The following is a 20,850-nucleotide window of genomic DNA, read 5'->3' as shown; positions in this document are numbered from 1 at the left end:
GGCTATGAAAAGTAATGAAGAAAGCTTTTGCAAATATTTTTCTCACTGAGCTATAACATATTGTTGGCTGTTGGAGTTGCAACTGCACAACCCATTGAATCTCTGCACCTTTGTTCTACTGGCTGTCAGGTTCTTAGACTTCAGATGCTGAGATGTCCCTAGGCAGTCTAATTTGACAGGAATAAATTTGTCACAGTTCGTGCTTGCTGGGAATGCGGTCTGAAGCAGGACCATTAGATTTGGAAAGAACTCAAGAGGGAAGAAATTGAGAAGAGAAAGGGTGGGGAGAGGAGGAATAAGTTTCTAGCAGGCCAAGGGGCTTAGGAAAAGAATTTCTGTTTGGTTTAACAGCATCTGAGTGTGAGAAAAGCAGCCAGTTTTGTAGGTGAAAGAACTGTGACATAATATGTAATGGATCAGTGGATGTTGAGTTTCCAGAACAATGTGAAAAGGAACTGTAGTAATCAGGCACAGATTTATTTCTGTTTGTAAATGGATCTCTTGCCCTAGTAGTGAGTTGTTTTGTGTATAAACGTCCCTGGTTTGAACACATTACTGCACTGAGACTTCTGATAAAAATCACCTTGGCCTCTCCCTCTTAATTGCTGTCTAGTGGTTCCTGTTGGAAAATCCCCAAGTGGACAGGTTTGGATTCAGCTATGGTGCTCTTTAAGGTCAAATAGAAAATGTCTTGAAGGCTGGGTTCCAACATGAATATTGACATGTGAAGTACTGGAATGAACTGTTTCAGAGGAATTGAGACATCTCTGGAAAAAATAATAGAAGATTATAGGAGGAAGCAAATTAGGTAGGAGTTAGCAACTTGATCTTGTCAGTAGAAAGCTTTGGGAGCATGAGGCAGAACTGGATTTTAACTCAATCCTACTGAGTCGAACCTTTGCCAAAGGAGGAACAGGGAAGTATGTCAATTGTGATAGAGGTTTGAATCTGAATGTTTGTTTTGTTTCTTGCAGAGTGCAGCTGCAGCTCCAAGTCCAGTGCTTGGAAACATTCCTCCCAGTGACGGGATACCAGGAGGCCCTATTCCTCCAGGCTTTTTTCAGGTAAAAAGTTTTATTATCTTAGATGATTTGGTCAATTTGTGCCAGATTTTACAAACACTGTATTAGTAAGTCTTTTCTCTAGAAAAATGATATTTGTTTCCTTGTTAATTTGGTGCTTTGAAGAGTTTATTTAGGTGGGGAAAGTTATAGGTCATGTAGGACACTACCTTTAATCAGTTGGTCCAACTACTATCAATTTGGTGTCTGATTGACCTGTACAAGCAAGTGAGCCATGCACCATTGCATTTCACAGGCTGAGTAGAGATTCAAATGAGTAGCTAAAAATGGCAGGCAGATCCAAAAACAAGCTTCCTTATTGGTTGAGTGCTCTCAATATCCAAATTACAGTCTGTTTGCAGTTTTAAACTGCTGCTTTTTAATATTGTTATCTTTGAAAGTTGTAATTTCTATATTTGAGGATCTGACCTATTTGCCTTGTTGAAGGTGCAGATGAGTTTGCTGAAGCTGACAGTTCTGATTTCTGTCAACAGATTCCATATCTCAGGGAATTTATGGCTGAAGATGAGTGAGGTTCTCAATCATTTTAGTCATTAGTGTTCCCTTTTATTGAATGTAAGAAACTAAACTCTAGTACCACTTCATGATTTCAAAATGTCCCCACACCCTTTACAGCCAATGAAATACTTGCAAAGATCAATTGCCATTGAAACATACAATGATATTTATATAGCATCTTTTACACGGAAAAATCATCGGTCAGAATCATAAGCAAAGACACAGGTCCTTCAACTTATTGAGTCTGTGTCAGCAGTCAGATGCACTTATACTAATCCCTTTTTCTCCCCACATTCCTATCAACTCCACTCACCTACATACTACGTGGTCAATCATGAACCCACTGTCTTTGGGACATGGGAGGAAACCAGAGCACCCGGAGGAAACCCAGGTGGTCACGGAAAATGTGCAAACTCTGTATACATACGCACACAGCCCTTGAGGTCACAATTGAACCTAGACTGGTGGAGTTGTGAGGCTGCAGCTCCATTAGCTGTACCACTGTGATACCCCAAAATATCTTGGAGCATTATTGAACAAAAATTGACTTAGAGCCTCATGACATTAGGGCAGGTGACCAAAGAGGTGGACTTAAAGGCACATCTCAAAAAAAAGAGGTGGAGAAGTTTAGAGGAAATTGTGGAACTTGAGACCTTGGCAGCTGAAGGCATAGACTCCAATGAATGAGCAGTAAAAATTTGGGTGTTTAAGTTAGAGGAGTGCAGATGATAATTTCAAAATGAAGTTTGAGTAGGTCGGTCGACACTAGGTAATGGTGATCAGAAGTTAGTGAGAATTGAGACAGAAGCAGCAGATTTTTACATGTCTTCCAGTTTATGGTGAATGGATTGGCCTGGATGAGGGTTTTAGTGGCTGGCCAAGCTGAGGAAAGGATGGATATCAGGAAATGGACGATCTTAGCAATGCCATAGTCAGATGTTCTTCTCTGAATTAACCAGAACACCTAGACTGCAACCAGTCTTATTCCATTTTAGTCAGTTGCCAGGGAAATAGATGGAGCTGGTAACAAAGGAATGTGTTTGTGACTGGGACATGAAGACAATGATTTCAAGCTTTCCAACATAGTGATGTATTCTGTGTTGTCAGTCCTGAAGAGAATGGTTTGAATACATATCACAGAAGGAGATGTTATCCTGCTCTTCAATCCAGATCAACATTTCCTACATTTATTTTCCAACCACAAATTAGGTGATTGAAAAGAGTCAAAAACAATGGATTGCTTCCTCCAAGAATAGTTTTGTTCATGGAATTGAGAACTTGTAGTTGAATTAGCATTGGGATTGAGTATTTTGCTGGATTTAATATTTTCCCCAGCTAAACTTGGGTTTGGGCTTATTCAAAATGCTGTTATGCATTTCCTAACATAAATTGTATAACAATATTGGGAGTTGGCCATTTGGCCCTGCGAGCCTACTCTGCTATTCAGGTTCAGATTAGTTTATTGTAATACATCCCAGAGTGCAATGAAATTCCTTGCTCAATCATGATCATCATCAGCTAGCTCATGACTAATCTTCTACCTCAATTATTCTCCTGCCCTGTCCCCATATCCTTTGATTCCTTTATCAGCTTCTAGTTTGTCAATTCCTCAATTTTGAAATTCACAACTTTTGTTTCAAGTCCGTTCTTGGCTTTGCCCTTCCTTCTTTCCAGCTCCACGACCTCAAATTGCTGTTTGCCTCCAATTCTGGCTCTTGAGCAGCTCTAATTCCTTGGTCTACCATTGGAGGCCACCTCATAAGCTCTGAGCTCTGGAATTTGCTCCCTAAATCCCTCTGCCTCATCTTTTAAGATACTAATTTAAATTTTTTTGGTAACGTGTCCTAGTTTCTCTGTACTGATGATCATCATTTTCTCCTGTGAAATGCCTTCTGATGTTTAGCATTATTTTAAATGTATTCTATTATGTGGCCTCGCATGTTGCCACCTGGTTTGGTTTCTGCAAGTCACTGTAGCTCAAATTTTGTCAAGTAGCTGAATTAATGAAAAACAAAAAAAAACTGCAGATGCTGGAAATCTAAAATAAGAACAGAAAATGCTGGAAATACTCAACAGGTCAAGCCGCACCTGTTGGAAGAGAAACCAAGTTAACGTTTCAAGTTCAACCCTGAAATGTTAACTTTGTTTATTTTCCTACAGATGCAGCCTGATCTGCTGAGTATTTCCAGCTTTTTGATTTTATTATAGCTGAATTAATAGGTGAGTCTTGGGGACTGGTGTGTATATTTAAAAAAAAAAGCAGCTTGAGGTAGAGTAATTCCAGAAAGGATCCTGTTGATTTTGCTTATTCGAAGCAGTTGGTGTTACTGATCTCTGTCCTGGAGTAGGGAAGAGAAAAATCAGATAAATATGGTGACACTTTATTGGCATCCATTGGAAGTCTGCATATTTTGACAATCATGGATGGTGAGGTTGGGCAGAGGCCCTTTGCATTCTGCAATCATTGCAGCAGCACTAGTCAACTTTTGAAACGGTCTAAGAATTCCTTTTCTGACTGGGTTATTACAGAGCAGCAAATGTCCAATCAGCAAAATTCTTTAGTACAGCAGCATCCTAGAATTGTGGAACCATTTGTTGTGCATTTGCTGGCTCTGAAAAAGTCTCTTGCCCTACACAGGTTTTACAAGTATAACACTTCCTTCTCCGGAAGTTGCCATTAAACTAGTGTCCACCAGCATTTTAAACAGTGCAGTCCAAATCACAGTGATGCTTTTGGGAGGAAAAAAAAAGCAATCATCCCTGAGATTTGTTTTTGCCAATTTAAGTCCATGACCTCTGATTTCTGTTTTGAAACATCTTAGTTTCCTTTATTAGTGCTTTGTAATTTTGAACACCACTTTAATCTTTGCTTTAATGAGAACGATCCCAGTTTTTTAGCCTCATTTTGGTAGATCTTCTACTCGCTGTCACTGAGATCGTGATATTCATGAATGAGATAAGGAAAGAAAATATGAACTTATTTGTTATCTGTATTGCATCACCCTGTGTAGATAAAATTTGTAAACGATTGCTTTCTTTTTCCTTTTAAGTTGAAAATATTAAGTGGGTTATCTTTTGTGCAGCTTTTAGCTGTGTTCTATATCATGGCCCAATGATGGTTGAAGCAATAGATGTTGCTTCTTGTGACGAGCATCGTGTCTGAACCTCGGGAGAGGATTTTATAACAAACATGCTGTCAATTCACCAGAGAGCAAGTTTAATAGGGCCACATAATGGAAAAGGAAAAATGACATTCATCACAAAGCCAGCAGGCAGATGTGTTAATTATGCAAGCACAGGAAATATGTAAATTGGTATTAATCTCACTCAGGGTCAAAAATTCCACTAGTCCCAGACTGGGACCAGCAGAAATTATTCTTCAAAGTCTGAGCTAATGGATGTGAAACCAGAGACAAAATAATGCATTCTTCAGTGTTCAAATGAGATTAAAAACTTGGTGCTATACCGTGGATGGCATTAGCACATTTCAAAGGTGTTTGGTCTTCAAAACTATGTCATTGGCTGTAAAGCATTTTGAGATATTGAGAATACAAAAGGCACTAAATATGAATGCAAATTCTGTATTTTTGCATTGTTAAAACTTGTTTAGGATCCCTGCATCAAATGGCAGGGCAACACTTTAGTAAATATAAACAGAATAATATATAGAGGGTACTGTTGTATAGATTTTTAGTCTATATTAAATATTTTAGTATTTTTAAAAAAATTATCAGCAGGTGAAAATTAGCAAGTGGGAAATGGGTTGCTTTAGTTTTGAATATTTTCTTCCTATATTTGTGCTTTGACACTAAAAACTTTAGTGCAGTCATCAATGATGATGGGGTGGCTCGCTGCAGTCTCGATCTTTAATTGCTTAATAGTGTGCCTATGTATATGAGTGAAGGAAAATAACTCCTTTCGTATTCAGCCTTTGAATTCCTTTCTGAAAACTGTTTCCAGGAACAATGTGAGGAGGTTCTCCTGGGTAAATATGACTAAAGGAGGGATCATAGATGGCTTTAAGAGAAGTGTTTTTCTTGTGAATGCAGTGTCAATGAAATTTCAGTGTCAACAGAAACTGTACAATAAAGAATGCAGTTTTAGTTTCTCACCTTGATAAGTGCTGATCTCATACCAGAGTACAGTTCCTTCAGCACTTGTAGCATTTTGGTAACTTGCATAGATGATAAATGTTGGCAAGATATTCAGTAGTAGACTAAAGCCGTATGATCTTGTTCATACCCCACACATCTGACACTTCCTGCCCACTCTTCCCATTAGGATTTCTTAAGTCCACAATTGTAATAGGAACAGTGTAAATTGTTGCATTACAATTATATTCTACTGCCAGTGGAGATGCTGCAGAATTACTAGGTCTTGAAGCATGAATAATTTACATAGGTGGTTCCCATTATTATTACAGATACAACAATTTTAAATGAAAATGCTTTTTAAAATGAGGATAATTACATGTGCAAACCCTGATCTTTAGTGGCTCTGTCATCTATTAACACTTGCTCATCTCGAGATGGTTGGTATTGATTTTTCCTGTATAGGATCATGGAAAATTGACTAATATAGGTCCTCATTGCAGCAGTGGTTCTTGAGTGGTCATAGAAGGCATCTTGCAAACTTAATCCTCATCTCCAGTCCAATTGATACACCTATATCACAACCTTAGTGTACACTCAAACCAAGGATATTTCAAACATGTTGGAAGAGACAACACAATGGATGGTGCATTCATTCTGAGCTGTTGTGGGCACTAAACAGATATTCCTTATAAGGGATTGATCTTTATTGAGTTATGACATATTTGATACCAGACATGTAAGCAGAGCTGTTGCACCATGATATGGGTAGATCCTTGGTACTTAATTCATATTCTCCTAATTTGGGAACACTGTTCTCTGGTGTCGTATTGGCTGCCCAACATCACTTCACTTACAAGGTCATTATTCATTTATGAGTCCAGATATTGAGAATTGGCTGGTCATTCAACCATATGCAGGCATTGCAGACAATTCAGTTTATAGCTAGTACATTTGGTGTATGGGTACGTATACCTTCCAACAGGTCAGTTCTGTCTCTTAGTGATCAGAACAGAAAAATCAAGGCTGATTTTCTCCTTCCCTCAACTCTACACTCTCCCATACCACCCTCACCCACTCAGACAAAGGAAACATTTATTCTGGGTAAGTTTTAGGTTCCCCTACTTTGAATTATCTTGCTGCTTGTTTTTTTTTACAAACTTGCAAGGTAGGTGCAATCTCTTTCTCACTTCTTATCTGAAGAATGATTCTTTATGAACCGAAGACTTATCTAATGTTCAAGGTATAGTTTTTCATTTATAATTCATGGAAGATTTATATCTGTTCTACCTTAAATTGGAAACTTTTAGGCTACGGCAATCAGGTTTTCTTTTCTACGAAAACTAGCCATGTAGAGTTCGAACCACCACTGACGAAATGGAAAGTTGCTCATAAATCAATGTCCACTGCTGTGCTTGCTATGCATCAGCAGTTAGCCTGCAGCGTGTTGAATAACAAAGCAGTAAGGCTTGTGTGCCAACACTGCCCCCTAATGTTTTTGTAATATATTTTTAAGAAGTGAACAATAGGTACACAATTCTAAATTTGTGCTGGATTTTGCACCAACATGTGTTCAGGTGGAATTTTTGAATGACTTTTGTGGGAATTGTTGGAGAGGCAGTTGTGTACACATCACATTGAAGGAGCGGTCAGTGCATCTAACTTGACTGTTTGGCTGTCAACTTTAAAAGATTTATTATTCTACTACCCCACACATGCTTGCAATTTCTACTAATTGTGTACGCACATATGTGCATGTTTTTTGCAGTCACTGCAAAAGTAATACAATATCCGACCACACTAGATCAGAATGCTCTGGATGCTGGTATTGATACTGTGGTCCTGATCTTGTAACTGGTGGGGCAGAATTTCTGAAGATGTTTATGCTGCAATTGTACGTCAAAATTAAAGCAAAACTGCCAAATGTAATCTTGCACTGCTTCATCTCTATCTGAATGCTTAAAGTCACTTCACATTTAAGTAGCAGTTTATCCTAAAAGGTTAAGAGAGATCCCGATTTTAAAAATGTGTCGATATGACGACCAGGCTAATTTTGATGTCACCAGCAAAATGTTGACTATACTTTGGGGCATGTTTCCCTGACGTTAGACCCGCTTTTTTTTACAGTAATGTATTTCATAAAGGAACAGATGTTAAAATTGGATTAGTACCTCAAATGCTACGTGTACATTGTGTTGTCTGTTGGATACTCTGTACAGGGCTATGTCTATATTGTACATACCAGTGATTTGTGTGCAGGGCTGTATGTACATTGTGCTGTATGTTGGATTCGGTGTGTATATTGTGCTGTACTTTGTTTGAAATTAGATCGTTAGCTGATTTCAAAATAGACTGAGATCACACTATATTCCCATTCTTGATTAGCCTAACTATAGTTCTAACCATACACCCCCTTTCTCCTCTTCTCCAACCTTCTGCATTCTCTTCGTCCTCCCAGCCCTCCTCCACAGTCACCATCACCTGCTAATATTCCAAACTGGAGAGCTGATTGAATGTATAAAAACGTAGTTAAGATTTTAAAACAGCAGATTGTCCTCAATTTATGTTCTCGGAATATTCCTATGATGTGAAACAAAAGTGGATTCCTTCTTGAAATCTGCTTGTCTCGTGTGCATCCTGTTTCTTGGTTACTATAAGAATGTTGAGGTGTAGTGTGGCAGTGTTTTCAAATACAACCTCCCAAGGGAGGCTGAAAGGAAGTGGACAGCCATGCTTTTAAAATGCTTTTGTTATGCAGACAGTCAGGCCCTTCGACCCTTGCAGACAGAGCTGGCATGAGAATGTGATGTTGGTTGAAGTGTTTACATTGATGCTGCGTCTGCTGCTACATTATCCAGAAAGTATCTGTCAGAAACGTTAGCGCAAGGAGTTGCAATTGCTGCAAGGATTTGATTCATGTCGGAGAAATTACTGCCAATTGGGAGGTTTTGCGAGGTCTTGGATTTCCTGGGAGTGCCTTTTTATTTCCAAGTTTTTTTTTGAGTACTTGTAGCAATAGTGTTACAGTTGCTCCTGCATAAAATTCCTTAAATTTATTTGAGCTTCTGTTCGGTTAACCCTTGCATGAGCTTTTTGACTGGGAGGATGTATTTTGGATAAGGGAGAAATGTATAAGCTAAGTGTCTTATAGAATATTAAATGACTATAAATTCAACAAAATAAATCTGGAAGCAAAAACATTTTCTAGTTGAGTACTCACTCCATCAAGTCAGATTTAATGAATTGAATTATTCTAACAAGGTGAATGTTTTGTCTTTCTGATTCTATTAATTTCCATTCTGTGGAAAGACCATTCTCAGTTTTCTGCTGATTTTTTGTCAGGCTGTCTTCCATGACTACACTGGGAATGACAAGGTTTTTTTCCATTATAGTTAGGTTTAAAGAAAAGCTCCCCAAATGGCTCAGTGAATAAATGCACTGTCTCTTGTATTGTTGAAGCAAATAGATCAAAAATGTGGCAGATTCTGTTCTAAGTCTGTGCTAACATACCAGTAGTTGGTCTCAGATGAATTGTAATTTCAATGTTAGTATCAACTCCAGAGGGGATTGAGGGGGCGGGGCGCAGGTGTGGGATGAATTTTTTTAAAAGATCAGCCTTTTGCATAATACAGGGTCTCCAGATGAGAAGAATGGACAAGACAGAGCTGAGTTTTGCTGTTGATCCTTTTGGTTGAATACAATATCAGGGTTATGAGGTCCTATTGGTGCTTGATGGAATTGCATCCCTGGAGAAGATTTTACCTTTAGGAGAGGAGGAGGAGGAAATTGCCTCCTTTGGGTGGTTAATTATCAGTATTCCAGACTCAGGCAGCCCGTGGTAGTGCAGTTTTAATTTGATTGTTGTGGGTGATGGAAGCCTGTAGCTGTGATTATACTTCCCTTGGCTTCTGAGTTCCACTTTTAACCAGCCATTGAAATCTTATCTAAACTGAAATTTTTATAAGTGACATGGTGTTTAATTTTGGTTTTGTTTTTGTTGCAGAGCTAAAGGAAACTGATTAGTTAATGGACAAGTTGGGGGAGGAGTTTCTGCATGTAAGGTCCTCCTCCTGGTCCTTATTTCCTCCCCCCCCTCTCCCCCCCCTCTCCCCCCCCCCTCTCCCCCCCCCTCTCCCCCCCCCTCTCCCCCCCCTCTCCCCCCCCCTCTCCCCCCTCTCCCCCCCCCTCTCCCCCCCCCCTCCCCCCCCCTCCCCCCCCTCTCCCCTCTCCCCCCCTCTCTCCCTCTCTCTCCCTCTCCCCCCCTCTCCCTCTCCCCCCCTCTCCCTCTCCCCCCCTCTCCCTCCCTCCACCTTCTTCCCCACCTCGCCCCCCCCCCCCCACTCATGTCTTGAATTTATTTTCTCCCATCTGCAAAGTTTAATGTGAAACCTGAATCCCAGAATTCAATAACGTGCAGAACTGGTGATGATTACAGGGACTTACAGAGAAGCTTCTTCTCGTAAGTCTAGAAATGGAAATGGTTGGCTCAGTATCAAACTAATTGGTTCAAAAGCTTTATTTACTGTGTTTTGCCATGAATCTTTTAATGAAATGAGATGTAAATTCTGTAGTGTGTTCCGTTCTCACCAACACAAAAGAACTACAGGTGCAAATGCATTCCGGCTTCATTAACTTCCACTCCCTTTTAATTTGCGTAATTTCATTTTCTCTCTTGCTCGTTGCTGTTAATTAGGGCACCCTCTAATCAGTACTATTTATCACAGTGGTACTCATGTTTGGTAAAGCTGCTTTGCAGAATTGCTAAATGACTAATTAATGTCTGTTAATTAAGAAAATTGCTCGTGGTAACAAACTACATTGTCGCTGGCAGCAGCCTAGAGACTAACACTTGTTGAAAGCACAAACATGGCGGGTCTGCAACAGCTGTTATACTTTTTTTTAAAATTCTTTTTGAATGGCTCTACAATTCTCCGAGCCTCCTGCAACTTGATGCACTGACGCTGTAACCCCCCTCCTCTGCTCTCTAACCTCTCGCAGGGACCCCCAGGTTCTCAACCCTCGCCACATACACAGCCGCCTCCTCACAATCCTAACAACATGATGGGACCCCACAATCAGGTAATGAGCTGATGCAGTTGCTTGGGTTCTTCACTTCAAAAGGGGCAAGAATTTCTACATTTGACTAATGATTTGACTTTGCTTGCTGTTCTTTTATGTACAAAACTCCTGATCAGGTTGTCTCCAGCAGTGAAGCTTCCGTTTAGGGCTCTTCTAAATTTGATGGATTTGGTTTAGGCTTCTGCTAGCCCACAGTACACAATTACATATTAAAATAATTTTTCTTTTCTTGGTGTTCTTCTGGCTTCTCCCTAAAATAGGTTGTGGTATGCCTGCCCTTGAGGGATGTGGCCACACTTCAGAGGTGACCCTTGTCAGTTGAATACAAGGAGACTCTTTGCACACGGAGGCCATCACAGCGAAGCCCAGTCCAGTCCTGTCCTGTCCTGCCATCCACACAGACACATGCACGTTTTTCCATAGGAATCGATGGATAATGAACAGAAGTAGGAATTCTGGTTGATTATTCTTTCCTTGCCCCATTCCTTCAAATCAGCCACCTGTCCTAAACCACCAACCACCCCTCTGCATTCACCTTTCAGGTCCAAAAGCATTGAAGTTAATAGCACCTGAAGCTTTGCCCTGATAATTTGGCATCGAACTTGAGCTGAACCTTGGACCTCTTAGTTCACATGGTTCAATTCCAACGTATATAGTGCATGTATCCACTGAGCCATTGGGCGGGGTGAAACCCTTGTCTTAAACTTGATGTCTTAAATTAATCTGATTGGCATGCTAGCATTTTTGGAACATGTGCAATTTCAGATGGCAGGACTAATTAGTTTAGTTTTTATTTGGAAACTTTGTAGGGTGGTGCGGTGGCATGATTTTCAAAAATACATGATCCATGGGGATTAAGAAGGTTCACTCATGGGATAACCAGATTAGCTTTTACATAATATTTCCTTCCATGATTGTAAATACTTCTAAATGTACTTGGCTTAGTGCGTAGTTCACTGCCCTGATACTGGGTCTGTGAGCATTTTCATTTCTTTGAGTCTGTGGTTCAAAAGTGAACATGTTGATCTGTTTATTGATGAGTTATGTTATTGGTGATTTTTTTGTATGTATACGTCTGTGTGTCTCTGTATTAAATGTGCAGTATTTTGTTGCATGATTGTTATGCCATGTTATTTGCAGTGTTGAGGAATCCCATCGAAATGTTGCTGAGTCACTGAGTTCCTTGGCTATAGTGAGCTCACTGTCTACGGATGTGTGCATTTTACTCGTGTTTTGAATTATTTAAACACAAGTCGGATGAGCAACCATTTACAAACTAATGATGTCCCCAGCAACTTGTTACCGTACACAACTCCAGTTTGTTTTATTAAAATTCCTATTTAATGTCTTTAAATGTTGAAGTTATGCACACACAATTTTATTCTAAAATAACTTGGCTTTATCCATTAATTCACTTCCCAGTCTGACTGAATATCTGTTTTATTCCCCTCTCAATTTTATTTGGCTGGTGCTGCTCCATAAAATCATTTAGTGATGCCCAGGCAAAGGCAGAGGAATTCTTTAGATTTTCCTTCCCTTCCAGTAGAATGGTGCGTTTTCAAAAAAAAATTGGACAAATATTGTTGTAAATCTTAGTCTTGCATAAGTTTTACCTGTTATGTGAATGCCTCAAATGTTTCATGGGAGCCTAGAATATTCTGTAATTATTTTCAAAAACTTCAAATTTCCAGCATACACAGTATTTTGTTTTTGTATAAATTTACCATGGCTTTGTTTGTTGGGGAGGAAATTACCTTATTTAGGTAAATTGTAAGATTGCTTATTGTCCACTTTAGTTTGTTCACAAAGTGAAACAAATTCTTTGTAACTGAACAAAAATTGAGTTGCATTTGATCTGTTTTTCTTTGCAACCTTTAGAATCTCTTATCCTTTAAAGTTTAGTTGTAAAAAGAGCAGCACCACTGTGTGGAGAAACATTGGCTGTGAACAGATTCCTTAGCACCAAATCAGTGTGTGACCCTAGAATATTTCACACTCCACTGTAAAGTGGAATATATTGCTTAATTATTCCAGACAGATTGTTATTTTGTGAAGGAAAATGATTCAATTTTAAAGCTATAAAGGCCCTTCTTTGAAGGGTCAGGGAAGTTGAGTTGCAATATGCAGTATTCAATTTCTGTTTAACTTTATTTCTTTTGTGTGGTGCTGTTCACTGAGATATTTGAAAAGAAATTAAGTTTTTAAAAGCATAGCATGTTGTTCAAAAAGTGAGTTGCGATTTTCTTTGTCACCTCAAAGTCCTCATCTTTATCCAGATGCAGTAATCAAGAAATGGCTATGGCAAGTGATTTATTGCCACAAGTGAAATCACTCAAACCACTGTTTTCAATTCCACCTGAACCTTGCATGTAAAGTTGCATGGATTGTAAATTGTACTGTGCACACTGAGAGTGCAGGAGTTCATAGGGTTTGTTAATTTACTGTATCGCGCATCACCAAATCACTTGCCTTGGCTATGGTAATTTTTTAAGTTGTTGCATGAATTTGCAGTTTTTTTCACTTGTATAAAAATGTTTTAATTGAGCGAGATAAAACTGTTATTTTAGCAGATTGTAGATTTAACCAATTCTATGTGATTGCAGCCTTTTATGTCACCGCGATACGCAGGAGGTCCAAGGCCCCCAATCAGAATGGGAAGCCAGGTACTGTACCCACTGTGCTTCTATCACACTGCCACAATTAGTGGTCCCATCCTGTACCAGTATGGCTGAGGTGATTTTAATATCGTCAGAACCATAGGGACAGATTATGGTATTCAGCCCCTAGATCCTATGTTAGCATTTGGTGAAGTGGTGGCTGATCTGAACCACACCCCATTCCACCCACTTCATTTCTTCTTTATAGCCTTAACTAGCTAAACTTTATCTTCCGTAGATTCAAAATTATTAATTGAGCTAGCGTCTTGTTTTTGTGCGAGGCATTTCTATGTTTCTGTAGTTTCTTGCATGAAGGGGTGTCTCTTGAATGACCTGCCACAGATTTTTAATTCTGTCCCTTGTCCTGAACTTTCCCCACTGGTGGGAAAGTTTTCTGTATATTCAAACTACCAACATAAAGGCATTCAATCAGATCATCCCTTAACGTATTTTCTCGGGAAGACTGGCCTAATTTATGTGATCTCTCTTCTAAATATAAACTTTAGTGCTCTGATGACATTCTTCTAAATCTGTACTATACTTCTAAAGTTTTTCTGATGTGGGCTAAGCTGGACTTTGAATTGCTGTAGTGAGATTTTTTTCTCCTTTATATTCCGATCCTCCAAAGGCCAGCTTATCTTTGGCTATTTCCATTCTTCTTGTGCCTGATCACTACAGTTAGGTGAACTTGTATATATGGATCTTTGAATCACCACTGTTTCTAGCATTTCAGAATTTAAAATTATACCTATGTCCATTTTGTTTTATCCAAAATTGACTTTTCTAATGGATTACCACATCCAGTGCTGATCCATCTTGTGAGTGATGTTGCACCACTGTGGAGTTTTGTTCTTTTGTACAAATAAGCTCGGTTGGTTTGAATGTCAGATCTATGGTGATGTGGAGCTGCTCTTTGTATACACTCTTGCATGAGGTTGGCACAAGTGTTAATGGTTTTACTGAGAAATTTTGCTTACAGAATATGTGTGCACGTTTGGCATCCTATTTCTGCAACACCTTGGCATGCGGGAAAGCCTGGTTTTGGCGATGGTTCTCTTTCAGTCCTCGCATACTGTATCCATCTTGTTGGGACATGGGAGAAACATTAGAATATATTTGTTTCAACAATTTGTCTTGGAAACCATCAAAATGGTCATGGTCCTGAAACTGGGCATGAAGAGTTATTTTGGCATCCAAGTACACCTTGGATTGAAATATGTGTATTGTTTCTACTAGTTTTAAGAGTTATCTGAATCCTTCATTTGTTTGTTTCCAGTTCCCTATGCATCCTTTTTCACCACCTCCTCCGTCCTCCCAATTCACCTTCACTGCTGGGTTAACTATCATTTATGACTAATGAATTATCATTTATCATACATTTGTGTAGGTAGTACTGGAATTGCATCTGATCCTACTCTCCATTGTCTAAAGATGTTTGGATGCAGACAATCTCACTGCTTTCACCTTCCCTTGCTCACCTAACTTTTAGAGTCTGTGGCACATTAAGAACAGATTTAGGATTTGTATCTCCACCAGCTCAACGTTTACCATCAGGACTTTGACATGTTAGTCTGCTACTACTTTGGTTGATTCACTTCCCATTTCCTCTCCCTGATCTTCCCCCTCCTCCCCGGCACCATAAGAAAAATCATAAATGAAGACATTTCCCAGTAAGTGAAAGGTCTAATTTTGCACAACCCAAATCAGAATTTAATCTTGACAAGTTGATTTTAGGTTAGTTGCTCAGCTGAACCATTACTGGATTACCTTTTTAAAGAAAATTCTAAGCATAAAGATGTTGCTTTTTTCTTCAACGTGGAGGTCTCTTCTAAATATGACACTGCAGCCTTTCTAGAACTTGAGTATGGTCTTTTCCAGACCTCGAGCACAATCTTCCTGTTCCCAACACCCAGTGGCATGATAATAAACTGCTTCCATTTCCTTTTTGTGTGGCCCTGAACTCGCATGTTATTTCTTTTGTGAGTGTCAGCTGCAGCTTCCTGTGCAGAGACTCTGCATTCTTTCTGGGAAAGATTAAATAACTTTTGGTGGTATTTAGAACCCACCCTTCCTTCCTAAAATGTATCTGATGTCATCAGAGTTTCTTCTTCTGAATGGTATCCAAAGGCTACCGTGAAATAGAGGGTTTTCTGTTTGTTCAGATTGAAACAGCAGTCTTAGCTGGCTAAATCTTCATTATTAGTGTCCTCATCAGTATTTTTTTTGAGGACCATTCTGGACTGCTGTAACTTGCAGTACTGTGGACTGGTGGAATACAAGATTGAAATTCTGTTTCTTTGAATGATGAATCAAATTAATTATTTCAGTTAGACTGATGTGGACAGTCACCAAGCCAGGTGAGGAGTTATTGTTCAAGTTCAGTTTAAGTAAAGGTTTCTCCTTGTGTAGAAACTGGAATAATCCATGCATCTTTTGTTTTTGCTGGAGTGTCAGGAGATGGTTTTAATTTTCAATTTGACACACCATTCACAGCCAGTCTGGTCATGAATGGGTGAGCAGCAATTTTACTGATGCCATTAGTGAGGATGAGGTGAGCCTTCAGTAACCCCAGACTGCTGAACTTGGGGAGCAGTCTTTGTGTTCTGCTGGATCCATCGTATCGAAGGGCAGTAGCAACACAAGTGCTGCACTGACCCCAAGGCCAGCGTGATGTGGGACTTCTGCAGTGAGGTGCAAGGCCAATTGGCTGGACCATTTTCCGTGATTAATGAAGGTATTCCCAAACCCCCCCCCCCCCCCCCGCCTCAAATTTAGGGGACATCCTAGTTGTGCAGTGTAGGTTTTTAAGTGTTATCAGTGAGTTACACTGAGCCAGAATTACTGTTGAGTTCTTGATTCAATCACAATGCTTTTTGTTTTTTGCTGTCAAAGTAATTGTTTAATCACATTTTCTAACCTGTGATCCAGTTATTTTTGCTTGATTGGAATCAGTTATTTTGTTGAGAATTCTAAAAATAGCAATAGATAAATGTAATTGAGTTGTATGGCATAGAAACGGGCCTTTCGGCCCACCACCTCTATGCTGACCATCAGGCCCACCTACTAATCTCACTTGCCTGCATTAATTCCCTATCCCTCAGTGCTCTGCTCATTCAAGTACCTGTCAAGATGCCTCTTAAATGTTGTTACTGTTCCTGCTTCCACCACCACCTCTGGTAGCTCATTCCAGATACCAATTACTGTGTGGAAAAACTTACCCCTCAGATCCCCTTTTAAACCTCCTCTCTCCCACCTTAAACCTATGCCCTCTAGTTTTAAACACCCAGAGTGTTTAATTATTAGAAGTATAGATAACCAGTGTCTGGAAACACACTGGCTATCTACAGTTCTCATAATTTTATATACCTCTATTGTGATGCCTTGATTTCTCCAGGGGAAAAATGACCTAGCCCATCATACTCTCTTGATAACTTGAGCTTTCCAATCCAGGCAACGTCCTCCTGAATCTTCTCTGCACCCTCTCTAACTTAATCACGTCCTGACAGTGAAGCAACACAATACCCCGTGCAGCCTAACCAACATTTTGTGCAGCTGTAACATGATGTCCCAACTCTTGTACTCAACACCTCAGCCAACGAAGGCAAGCAATGCACCTTCCTTACCACCCTGTCTACCTGTTCCAATTTTCAGGAAACCATGTACTTGTACCCCATCTCTCTCTGTTTGACAACACTCCCCATTCATTGTGTATGTCCTGCCTGAGTTAAATTCCATCTGCCATTCCCTTACCCACTTTTCCCAGTTTGTCTACATCCTGCTATAACTTCAGACAACTTTCTTCATTGTCCACTATATCATCAATATCAGTGTCATCTGCAAATTTACTAATCATGACATCTGCATTCTTATCCTACTTGTTAAAAATAAATAAATAAATAGATATCTGACAAGCCACAGGAGACCCAGCACTCAGATCCCTGCAGCACATCACTGGTCACAAGCCTCACAATCAGCTTTTAATTCCTACCATCAAGCCAATATCATATCCAATTCGCTAGCTCACCCTGGATTTCAGACTAGCCTACCATGCAGGATCTTGTCAAAGGTCTTGCTACAGTTCATGCCAATGACGAATACAAGGTGTAGCATTGCTTAGTAGAAGATTTGAATAGATTATCTTTGAAAGATATGTCTGCTTGTTTTATTTTAAATTTTTTTTAATCGAAGCGAGCTTGGTTTATTTGTAAACTCATTTTCATTCAGCGTGTTCCCTTTGAGTGGGTCTGCACGTTATCAAACCACGAAAAGGAAATAAGTGTAATTCTTCCAGTTGCTTAGGGTATAGTCGATCCCTGCACTAGGTTTAGTTAAAAGTTTTTGCTTGATTATTAATCCCAACTGGATTTTGGGTTAGTTTCCAATTGGCCTTGGGAGCCACTGCATGAGGGAGATGTAACATTGACAAGTGTTCCCACTCTGCATCACTATCCAGTGGCCTCCTAATGTAAAGGTGGTTTTCAGCAGATCAGGTTTATGATGCTCCCGGCTGTTGCAGCAATAACTTAACACTTGCTATTCTTGGATTACACACAAGATGACCACTTGGATCCATAACATTGAGGGGCTCAGGGTGGGGGGAGAAAATTTGTGCCTAAGGAGAGGGGGGAGAAAAAGAGCACAGGAGTATTTTATCACTTCAATATACAGTATGTTATTTCATCAAACTTAGCCATTACAATTTCTTCATGATGCTTCAAACGTGCAAATTCCAGTGCTATTTTTGGAAAGCTGCGATTACAGGAAATGTGCAATTATTCATCCTTTGCGGCCACCCCTACTGTGGCCCCACACACTCTCCCTCGTCTCTCCTTCCTTCATTAACCAACTGGCACATGGATATCCATTAATTGTGTGTGGAGCAGAGGCAGGTTTTGTGAAACTGGATGCAATTTAGTAATCCTGCAATTGTTTTTAGCCCCCAGGTGGTGTTCCTGGTGCGCAGCCATTGCTACCGAACACATTGGATCCCACACGGCAGCAAGGTGAGGTGTTTTTCCCAACTCCAGTTAGGAGTCAAAAAAATTCTGTGGTGTTCACTTCATGAAGTTTCCTCTCCCTTGTTATAGGACACCCTGGTATGGGTGGACCAATGCAGAGAATGAATCCTCCTCCACGAGGGATGGGCCCAATGGGACAGCAGGTAAGCAGTACGGGAACTGCATTCTTTCAATTTCTATGCTTGCAGGTGGGAATTACATTTTAGTAGAATCCTGTAATTTTCATTGCCCACCAGTTGTCAACAAGCCCTGGCATGGCTGATTGGCTTCCTCCTTCCTCTATGATGAGTCTTGTATTTTATTCATTTAGGTTGTGCAGATCAGTTGAAACCGAGCCCTTGTTTTTATTTAGTGGAAGTAGTATTTGGAATTCTCCAATGGCTACTGAGTAAGTCTATCAAATGTGCCATAAGATCCCAGTTTAACCTTAGTGATCCTATCTGGATTTGGATACCGTGGTTGTTCACAGTACTTCTGATCTAGAAAGGGAAGAAATGTCAACCAGAGTAAAATTCTCTCTCAGCCCTGGTTCATTGGTTGTTATTTTCACTTCTAAGTCAGAAGGTTATGGGTTCAAACACAATCCTAAAAGTTTATCCTAAGCATTTGGGCAGAATTTTCAGCATATCATTGATGCAGTGCAGCACTGTCGGAGGTGCAGTTTTTAATATCGTGCTAAACTGCAGGATTTGAAGAGGAATTTCTGTGTTGAGCATGGGCATGCTCAGCATCAACTCTCAACATTGGTTGATTTTTCTAGTTACCCATTCAGTTTTGATCAAATGTTTAAGGGCAATTCACCTATCCAGTAAGGGGAAAAAAACGGAAATCTGTTGGGATGATTGTGAACTTAAGAGGCTGAATTTTTACCTGCTGACATGTGATTGAATTTGGGTGGGTGTCATGTGATGAAAGTAATTGTCTCCATTGGACTGCAGGATCCATTTGGGTTTGAAATTGCCCTTAAAAATAAAATTGAGACTGAGAATCTGTTTGATGTCAGTGGCATTGTTTTCTTTTGGCACAAATATTGGGAATGTGCATGATAACTTATTAACTAACTTTTTTTTCTTCCCTTCCCTGCCCTTCACTGGTTTCCTTCTCGTTATGGTAGTCTGATCCTTGGTTATCGTTGCAGAACTATGGCGGTTCAATGAGACCTCCACCCAATTCAATAGGTCCAGGCATGGCTGGAATGAACATGTAAGTCTCTTGTGTTCAGTCAAGTTGTTAAAAGTGGAGATGGTCAGTTTTAAACTTCCAATGTATTGTTGATTAGTTTACAAGGTATTTCCTTTGCTTGCATGATTTCAAACTAGTGAGGAACATGCACTTTTTTTTTACTCTCTTGACTATTTCTTTGATTTTTATTTATTTATTTATATAAATATATAAAAAGAATTTGGAATTTTTACCGTGGCTGACTTTAGTTGTGCTGAGTAAGTTAAAGATAATTGAAGGTTTAGTGAAGACTTGTTAAGACTTGGTGTGAAAATGAACCAAGAGTTAGTGCAATAGGAAAATAACTGTTCACACTGTTTTTTCAGGGGTCCGGGGGCTGGGCGACCATGGCCTAATCCTTCCAACGCTAACTCAGTGAGTAATACTGCCTTTTGCATGCTGTTGCATATACATATAACACTGCATAGTAATGAGACATGTTGCTCAACAGATCTGTGCCAATGTTTATGTCCCACACAGTTCTTTGTGTCCTCCCCATCTCTTGTTAATATAACATTCTGTTCCTTCATTTATCACAAATACTACTAGCCTCAGCAACTCTGTGAAAGAATGTAAGAAAGTAGAGCAGGAGGCCCCTCAGGCTGCCCCCACAATTCAATATGATCACGGCTTTTCTGCCCAGGCCTTATCTCCTCTTCTGTGCCAGTTCCCCATAGCCTTGATCTTTCAAAAATATATCTAATCTTTAAATATCCCTTGTGATCTAGCCTTCACAACCTGCTGGGTAGAGAATGCCAGAGATTGACCATCTTGTGCGAGAAGAAGCAGGTTTCAAATTCAATTACTTTAAAGGTACAGATGCATTCCTGAATTCCTCCTCGGATTTTGGGGTGCTCCCAGCTTTGACGACCTCAAGTGGGAATAACATGAAGTCTACCGTATCAAACACTTCTGTAGTCTTCAAGATCTCCATCAGATCACCATGTAACTGTTTGCTTTCTATTTAGTATCATCTCATATGGAGCATCTGTTTTCCTAGTTGCAAATGTTTAATTACTATTATAATAGAATCATATAAAATTGTTCAATTGAAAATCTACTACTTAAAAACAAAAGTCAATTTTATACACATGGTGACAAATCTGGTAAATTATTGGCCAACCAATTGAAAGCTACTATATCTAAACGTCAGATTAATAAAATTCATAAACCAGATGGTACCTACACGATAGATCAAGTTCAA

At 39.7% G+C, this 20,850-nt stretch overlaps 1 protein-coding gene across 12 annotated transcripts in view; it reads left to right on the top strand.

The window, feature by feature from the left end:
• The window catches only part of LOC127568124 (single-stranded DNA-binding protein 3), a 139,714-nt gene that overhangs the window by 103,752 nt on the left and 15,112 nt on the right, over positions 1 to 20,850 (top strand). For 2 of the 12 annotated variants that reach the window (XM_052011456.1, XM_052011457.1), the window contains exons 5-11: positions 975 to 1,064; positions 10,670 to 10,750; positions 13,354 to 13,413; positions 18,344 to 18,410; positions 18,495 to 18,568; positions 19,540 to 19,628; positions 19,973 to 20,021. In XM_052011456.1, the coding sequence (XP_051867416.1) occupies positions 975 to 1,064; positions 10,670 to 10,750; positions 13,354 to 13,413; positions 18,344 to 18,410; positions 18,495 to 18,568; positions 19,540 to 19,628; positions 19,973 to 20,021 (510 nt within the window). The remainder of the gene's footprint in view (positions 1 to 974; positions 1,065 to 10,669; positions 10,751 to 13,353; positions 13,414 to 18,343; positions 18,411 to 18,494; positions 18,569 to 19,539; positions 19,629 to 19,972; positions 20,022 to 20,850) is intronic. The other 10 variants (XM_052011458.1, XM_052011459.1, XM_052011462.1 and 7 more) reach the window with 5 other exon arrangements.

The sequence above is a fragment of the Pristis pectinata genome, chromosome 3 (assembly GCF_009764475.1).
Source record: "Pristis pectinata isolate sPriPec2 chromosome 3, sPriPec2.1.pri, whole genome shotgun sequence".
In the NCBI taxonomy this organism is placed as follows: Eukaryota; Metazoa; Chordata; class Chondrichthyes; order Rhinopristiformes; family Pristidae; genus Pristis; species Pristis pectinata.
Note: the sequence above shows the minus strand (reverse complement) of the source record. Positions and strands in the feature narration are given on the sequence as shown.